Below are 7,882 nucleotides of genomic sequence, written 5' to 3'. Positions count from 1 at the left end.
AAGATGAAATTAATATCATCTTATTAAATCATAACAAATTAATATATATTTATTTTTTTCAAACTTTTGAGGGGCCACCTGCCCCTTCATATTTCCGCCACTGAATATGATTAAAAAAATGTACATTAAAAAAGTTTGTAATCATCGTATGAGAGAAACTTTAATCGTTATCTAAAACACAACGTCATATTGACATATAGAAGATAATGATAAATTATCTATAGTTATTTTAATGGTGACATGTTGTACTGTTGTCCGCACGTGAGGTGGGGTCGCTTTCTTCGGATATTTTCACTGGTCGTATGGGTAGTTTCCATTTTCAAAAATTATATTCATTATTTTTATACATCCAACATCACTTTTTTTTTTTATTATTTTTTTTTGTCAAATATATATTATGTATATGATGGATAGAAAAATTTTAATTAATTTAAAAAGAATTTAAAATTAAAAATTAAAAAATTAAAAAAAAAATGTAGTGCGTAGTTTTGGAGATATTAATAAAGCTATTCCACTTCAAACTCCCGACTCTCCAGTCCACCTTTGGCTTCGTTGTTTCGTTGCCATTATACACATCGACCAAACCTCCGCATTCTCTTCCAGATTCAATCTCAAGTCCCCGTGACTTTCTCCCTGGAATTCATGGGTTTCTCCAAATGGATCTCTCTGGTTTTCATTCTCCATGAGTCTCTTGCACTACCCGTTTTTTCAAAGTCCTCTCTGAGCCCCGAAGATTCAGCTCAAATCCCAGTGAACTTCCTTGACTTTGCGAAAAGGCCAGAGCTTTCTGATTGGATGGTAGATATTAGGAGGAAGATACACGAGAACCCAGAACTTGGGTTTCAGGAATTTGAGACCAGTAAATTTATCAGAGCCGAGCTTGACAAGATGGGAATTGCCTACAAATACCCATTTGCTGAAACAGGTTTTGTTGGCTATATCGGAACCGGTTCACCGCCTTTTGTCGCCATTCGAGCGGATATGGATGCTCTCGCTATTCAGGTTTGTTTCAATGGGACTTCTTTGTTTTTTGCTGGCTTCTTGTTTTTGATTCTCTAAATGGCATTATTATGTGAAAGATTTGGCTATTTGGTCGTATGATTGCAATATGCTTATTGATCTCGGTGATTGCCATGTACCTGTGTGATGTTCGAAATTGAGGATTCCTGATTATTTTGGTGAATATAATTTGGAGAGGAAACCTTTTGGAAAATGATGGGATTCTGGTTGTTACAGGAGAGTGTAGAGTGGGAGTACAAAAGTAAAGTTCCTGGGAAGATGCATGCATGTGGGCATGATGCCCATATTTCCATGCTTCTTGGTGCTGCAAGGATTCTTCAAGAGCATCGCGACGAGTTACAGGTTCCTTTCGTACTTGCATGCGGATACCTTTGCCTTTGCTCTTTTCACTATTCACTTTATTTTAACTAATTCTCATGACAGCTATTATGCATCAGTCTCTTCATTGAGATGGATTTTCTGCTTTTCATATTGAATAACCTTTATACATTCAAGTGATGGAAAAACGTACTTCATTTTATGTAAACGTAGGCTGCGCTCATTGACTCATGGCTCTACATAACGAATTATTATCTCCCCTGTTTGGTTATGCACTACACGGAGCCAAGTTTCTGCTTTCCAATATTACCGGTTATGTTGCTTTAGAATTATTGCAGTATGTGTGTTTTCTCCAGAAGAAAGTTTCTAAAAAAATTTGTTCTGTTTATGAAAGGGAACGGTTGTCCTTGTTTTCCAACCAGCTGAGGAAGGAGGTGGTGGAGCAAAGAAAATGTTAGATGATGGAGCACTGGAGCATGTTGATGCCATTTTTGGGCTGCATGTTTCTTCTCGTTTTCCTGTTGGTGCAGTGGCCTCCAGGTCTGGACCTCTATTGGCCGCGAGTGGTTTCTTTGAGGCAGTAATTAGTGGAAAGGGAGGTCATGCAGCCATTCCCCAGCACACAATAGACCCAATCTTAGCAGCTTCCAACGTAGTTGTTAGTTTGCAACATCTTGTTTCCCGGGAAGCCGATCCCTTGGATTCACAGGTTCTCTCTCTCTCTCATGCTCACAAACACATTTTTCTGGGGTAAGTCACACTTGAAAATTTTATTTCATTGTAGCAATCTTTTTTTTTTGGTCGTGTGCAAATTCTATAAAAAAAAACTTAAAAAATCCATTGAAAAGGTTGGTTCCCCTTGTGTTTCATTGTGGTTTCAGCATCCGATATTTGTTTCACACACATTTCATGGGTAAAGAAACATAGCCTGATTAGATTACTTCCTATTGGCACATATCTATACCAACTGCACTCAAGGGAATATATTAGTCCAATGCGATTTCATCAGGTATCCTCCGCCCCCACCAATTATGGTTTTCATATCTGGTAAATGTCTGTGCAAATTGTTTAAAAAATTTAAAAAATCCGTTGAAGAGGTTGGTACCCCCATGTGTTGCATCGTGGTTTCAGCCTCTGCTATTAGTTTCTCACAGGAAAAAATGCATAGGTAAACAATATTGCCTGATTACTTCCTATTGCTACAAACTGCAATCAGGGGAATATATGCCTTGTAAAAAGCATATTGTTGTACTTTTTTTCTTTGCAAATGAAATGAATCTATCTTGTAAGTGCATGGCATCACTTTCGGAATTTCAACTTCCAATTTATTCTTTGCAATAATTACATATCAAAAAAGAATTATTCTTTGCAATAATTTCTTTAGATCTCATCAAGCATTGACATTCGCTTTCCCATTTAAAAACTAATGGATTTTTTTTTTGGTATGTTATAGGCGTTGCCAGTCATTCTCTTTAGTGAATGAGCCAATCAATAACCCTAAAGACAGTTCTTGAGAAGCCTCTGTAGAGTGGCCTCTTAATTGCTTTCTGGCTGTTTAATTGAACTTCTAATCACAAAAGCATAACTTGCAGGTAGTTACTGTTGCTAAGTTTGAAGGAGGTGGCGCATTCAATGTTATTCCAGATTCTGTTACAATTGGTGGAACTTTCAGGGCATTTTCAAAAGAAAGCTTTATCCAACTTAAACATAGAATTGAAGAGGTAAACTTCTTGAATGCTACTTTTGATGGCCTTTATTTGTGGCAACCAGTATGCCCTTTTATATTCTGTTTCCCCTTGCCTGGACCGGAGGGTCGGCACCACAACTTGTGTACCTGTCCCACTTGCCGTTCCCAAGTTTTAAGAGATGTGTGAATAGGCTAGCTGGTGCCTCGAACAATATGGGTTTCTATTCTCGGTGGTGAAAAGTTAGCCAGCATGCAAGAGAAATGGGCAAGTTGCAATATTTTTTTCCTTTTGATAAATTATATTTTGCATCTCCGATCTACCATGTTTTTTCAATTTTTATCATAACTAGCCAAAACTTGTAGTTGGCACTTAAACTATCAATTTTAGCCAATTAGCATCCCCTATTAAGATTTGATTCATAAAATCAATGAAAAATAGGACATGTAGTACAATCTTTAAGCAAGGGTGAAAACTGCCAAAATTTTGTAATTTAGGGTGCATTAGGGATGGAAAGAAAGGGGACAGGGGCCAAAAATATTGAACCCCCATTGGCTCCCAAAATGATTTTTAAAGAATTTATATTTGGCCCCTCAAAATATTTCAAAGTTATCTTTATCCCCAAAAATTTAAAAAAATTGTATTTGACCTGCATGCTGTATATCTATATTAGTGAGCCAAAAAAATATATATTTCCCTTTGAAGTTATGGTAATATTTTCTACATCTTTAATTCAGTTTATAATACTATTTTTTGTATCACTAGCATGGAAAAATATATATTACAAAATAAGTAAAAAAAAAAATATTTAGTTATCATAATATTATTTGGACTCCCTCTAAAGACAAGTTCCTAGTGCCTACTGGGGTTGCATATTACAAAACGGTGGTAGTTTAGGATGGAAAGTATAATCTTCCTTTTCTGTTTTTAACCTTCTCTCTATATTTTGGGTGATTGTTTGGCTAGATGTTGGGGTCACTCTCCTTGTTATAATAGAATGTGTATTGTGTATGTCGACTTCTATGCTTAATGTTAATTATCTTAAAATGCATCTATGCATGGTATAGGTCATCACAAAACAAGCCAGCGTACAAAGGTGCAATGCAACTGTCATTTTTAATGAAAATGAAAAGCCCTTTTTCCCAGTGACTGTAAATGACAAAGATCTGCACAAGTACTTTCGGGAAGTTGCGGGGGACATGCTAGGCACCCAGAACGTAAAAGAAATGCAACCACTGATGGGATCAGAAGACTTCTCATTTTATACAGAGGTGATTCCAGGATACTTCTTCTTCATTGGGATGAAGAATGAGACTCAAGGACAGTTTGAAGAAGGGCATTCCCCCTACTTTAGGGTTAATGAGGATGTGCTTCCATACGGAGCTGCACTACATGCATCATTAGCCACGAGGTACCTCCTTGAAAATCAACCCAAAGCTAATCCACCAAAGGGGAGCTTTCGTGATGAACTGTGAAGCGCCAAAGAAAGCATGTGAGTCAATTCTTTTATTTGTAATATATTGAGCAACTTGTTTGGGTTGAATATCAAAAGCTGAGTTATGCATTGATATCTTATAAGCTAACAGTTGCTGGTTCTTTATACAATTTTATCAGTTATGCAACTGATAAGATAACTGCACGGGAATTCAAAATAAACACTGAAACAGAGAAGGAAAAGTGATACGAGGAGACTGCAGATGTAATGCCCTTGATTGAGTATGGGACGGTGATGAATGAGATCTCATGTTGTCTAGAAAGGAGATGTAATGCCCCAAATGAAGGCCCAAGTCATATGGCCTATAATCTAAAATGACTAATCAACAATACAATTGGAGTTCCATTGAAACATTAAAAAAAGCAAGAACTTCTTATTCCCAAGTAATGTGGGATCATACACCACCTATTCTTATCACTTATCAGAATAGGGTATCACGGGAGAAGTTCGTACGATTTACAATAACTTCAAGGAATTTCAGTTGTGAACTTGACTAGTATTTTTGAAGTTTGAGTTTAGACATGGCTTGAGTTTTAATTGGATTGTTACAGCAGAAATTAAGCATTTGAGGTGTTGGTTATTGCGTGAGTGACTGACACGCTTATGTTGCTATTCAGGTGGTTTATGGCTCACAGTGCTGGGACTGGAGCCAAGCCTTGCTCTTAACGATATGAAGCATTTGCACAATTTTGAATTGTATGTAAATTTGATAGAAGAAACAGCAATAGTGGTGTATTTGAGTTATTATCTATATTTTAAGACAATCTATCTCAAGTTGAATGTGCTTATATTTTATATCGTATGCTTCTCATGGTTCATACTTTGGGATGACTGATTAGATCATTTGGTTATTTCTTATGAATTGGATCCATTTGCTATTTCAAGATTGAAGGGTTTGGTTTAAACTTCAATTGGTGTTCAAGATTTTTACGTTTTCAGCCATTTATGCATTGTTCAATTGGTGTAACCGAATCATTTGAGGTATAAGGACCTTACGTGTGGGATTATGGAAGAATAGAAGAAAGAGTTCAGAGGATATTAAAACCTTGCTAGATTTAAAGTGAGAGATTCTCCCGAGAAGAGAATTTAACATGATTTTTCATGTGGCAGCAAGGTTTGTTACAAAACTTTCCCAGGATGTATATAGTGTGGCTCCCGTTAGAGATTAGCTTCGAGTGATATTAGACTATCTAGAATTTCTTGTTTAAAAGCTTTTTTTTTTTTTTTATGTAAACTTTTTTAAAATATAGAATCTTTTTTACTCTCGAGAAAAGTTGAGTGGTACGTGGATGGACGGAGTTAAAAAAAACTAAATTTACATTATTTTCTTGAATCTTTTCCATTTAATAAACAAGTGTCTCGCTAGCATACATCTCGGGTGTACTTGGAGTGCACCGTTTATGCTTTTTAATCAAACTTCTATCAGTTATAGGAAAATACAATTTGGCAGCAAAAACTACAACAATATATGCATCATTTTAAGCACCAGTATCGCTTTTCCAAACCAAATCTTCTTTGTTTGCCTCTCGACCTTTAAAATGATTAGATGAAAGCCTTCACAAAGAGTGTTAAACATCTATTATGAGAGAGAGAGAGAGAGAGAGAGAGAGAGACCACTGGAGTCTTCAAAGTTGATGAATGAGAGTTTGTTTTCTTCTATTTGCTGCATTTCAATCGTTAAGACACTGACCTTAAAATCCAACCAGTAACTTGTAATGAAGTGGTCATTTCAATTGCACCTAGCTATTCATTCCATAATGAAAACAAAACTCTCTTTCATGTCAACCATACGTCCATAACATCATCAAAAGCACAGTAAATTTAAGAAAGACACAGCACCCACAGATAAATCACATCATTTTCAGGTTAATTAACCAATTAGGCAAAATTCCATCATAATGATAATCCAGTAGACAACTCCGAAAACTCACATCAGCATCAGGGTCTTCAATAACATTGAAATTCATCCAAGAAAAAAGAAAAGAGGAAAAAATAAGCAAAACTTTAACCTAAAGAGCTCCTCATCCCCTCAGAGCATTCTTCACTTCTCCGACGAGTTGGGTCCCCTCTTCTTGCCGAATCCAACAACTAAAATCATCCAAAAAACACGGATAGTTCCCAATCAAAATCATATTGATAAAACCTCCCAAATCACAAATTTCTCAGAACCCATAACATTTCATCCATGCTGTTACAACACCCATATGTTAAGAAAAAGAGAATCAAGATTGAAAATTTACACTGAAAAAGCTGATTTCAAAATCGAATATTAAAATCAAAATAAAGAAAGAAAATGAGAGACAAACCGGCGGTCACAAATCGGCGATTGTATTGCATGCGCTTGTGGGCGCGTCCACGGGGTTTCTTCTTCTTGTCTTGCTTTGCCACTTTGGGAGTTTGGCCTCTCACTTTACCGGCCCGAGCCAGAGATCCATGTACCTTACCTGAAAAATAAAACAAAACGAACAAAAAAGACAAAAATCAGAGATTTGAAAACCCACAAAGCATAGAAACCACAAAAAGGAGGAGATCTGAGGCAGAGAAATATTTGAGGTCAGCTTAGATAATTACCCATGGTTGATTGCTAGAGAGGTGCTTCTGCTGTTAAGAGTTGGTGCAGCAACCTGTTGCAAAGGTTTTAAAGAGATCTAGGGTTAGGGTTTTGGGAAGAGAATATTATATAGGGGGAGTTTGACTAATCTGGGCCGGGCCATCGAAGGTACACGGTAATCCGGTATGCAAGAGTTCGTTCGAGCCCACACTTCTATTCTTCAAGCCCATCTGTGATAATGGGCCCATAGATGAAAAAAAGTTCTATAAACAAAATTCAAAAAAGCAATTAGATGTTTTGAATTTTGTGATGAAAAAATGTGTATCACAAAAATTAGGAAAACACTTTTGTCATAAAATAATTTTTTAAAAGTAAACGTAGAGTTTATTTTTATGAAAAAAAGGCGAGGATTGATACATCAAACTTATTAAGGAGTAAATATACATGTTTATCTCTTGCAATAGATACAAGTATGTACAAACACAAGAATATTCTTGCAATTCTATTCTCAGCCTCTCTTAGTTTATCTTCTTTTTTACTAGCTTTATATTCGTACAACAATAAGTCATTCTCATTATTTCGAACTACATTCTCTCGTCTCCAAAAGTGCTCTTCTATTAATTAAAGTATATCTGCTCATATAAAAAATTCATATCTTGTTTCTCTCTGCACACAGTTAAAACATTTCACATGAGAAGGTCATAAAGTTAACGGACTAGTATTTTTCATGCTTGCTCTATTTAACAAAGCAATATTCCTATAAAAATAAAAAAACAAAGCAATATGAAAATAGTAGCAAATTTGTAATCCCAA

At 36.0% G+C, this 7,882-nt stretch overlaps 2 protein-coding genes across 2 annotated transcripts; one reads left to right on the top strand and one right to left on the bottom strand.

Annotated features, from left to right (window-relative positions):
* Positions 1-517: 517 nt before the first annotated feature.
* On the top strand, positions 518-5,292 carry LOC121251527 (IAA-amino acid hydrolase ILR1-like 4). The gene is made up of 6 exons (XM_041150799.1): positions 518-1,002; positions 1,237-1,362; positions 1,733-2,047; positions 2,931-3,059; positions 4,091-4,515; positions 5,136-5,292. The coding sequence occupies exons 1-5, from the start codon at positions 643-645 to the stop codon at positions 4,496-4,498; spliced, it is 1,338 nt and encodes a 445-aa protein (XP_041006733.1). The 5' UTR covers positions 518-642; the 3' UTR covers positions 4,499-4,515; positions 5,136-5,292.
* Positions 5,293-6,361: 1,069 nt separating this feature from the next.
* LOC121251526 (40S ribosomal protein S30) lies at positions 6,362-7,245 on the bottom strand. The gene is made up of 3 exons (XM_041150798.1): positions 7,090-7,245; positions 6,825-6,962; positions 6,362-6,606 (listed from the first exon to the last, which is right to left on the bottom strand). The coding sequence occupies exons 1-3, from the start codon at positions 7,091-7,093 to the stop codon at positions 6,560-6,562; spliced, it is 189 nt and encodes a 62-aa protein (XP_041006732.1). The 5' UTR covers positions 7,094-7,245; the 3' UTR covers positions 6,362-6,559.
* Between the last annotated feature and the right edge of the window lie 637 nt (positions 7,246-7,882).

Source organism: Juglans microcarpa x Juglans regia, chromosome 2S (genome assembly GCF_004785595.1).
Source record: "Juglans microcarpa x Juglans regia isolate MS1-56 chromosome 2S, Jm3101_v1.0, whole genome shotgun sequence".
Lineage (NCBI taxonomy): Eukaryota > Viridiplantae > Streptophyta > Magnoliopsida > Fagales > Juglandaceae > Juglans > Juglans microcarpa x Juglans regia.
Note: the sequence above shows the minus strand (reverse complement) of the source record. Positions and strands in the feature narration are given on the sequence as shown.

Bases quoted from the DNA above. Each gene is read 5' to 3' on its own strand.
- LOC121251527 (XM_041150799.1), top strand. From the start codon at position 643: ATGGGTTTCTCCAAATGGATCTCTCTGGTTTTCATTCTCCATGAGTCT. The intron at 1,363-1,732 runs GTTCCTTTCGTA...TGTTTATGAAAG, and splicing joins AGCATCGCGACGAGTTACAG to GGAACGGTTGTCCTTGTTTT. The intron at 3,060-4,090 runs GTAAACTTCTTG...TGCATGGTATAG, and splicing joins TTAAACATAGAATTGAAGAG to GTCATCACAAAACAAGCCAG.
- LOC121251526 (XM_041150798.1), bottom strand. The intron at 6,607-6,824 runs GTTTGTCTCTCA...GGATGATTTTAG, and splicing joins TCGCCGATTTGTGACCGCCG to TTGTTGGATTCGGCAAGAAG.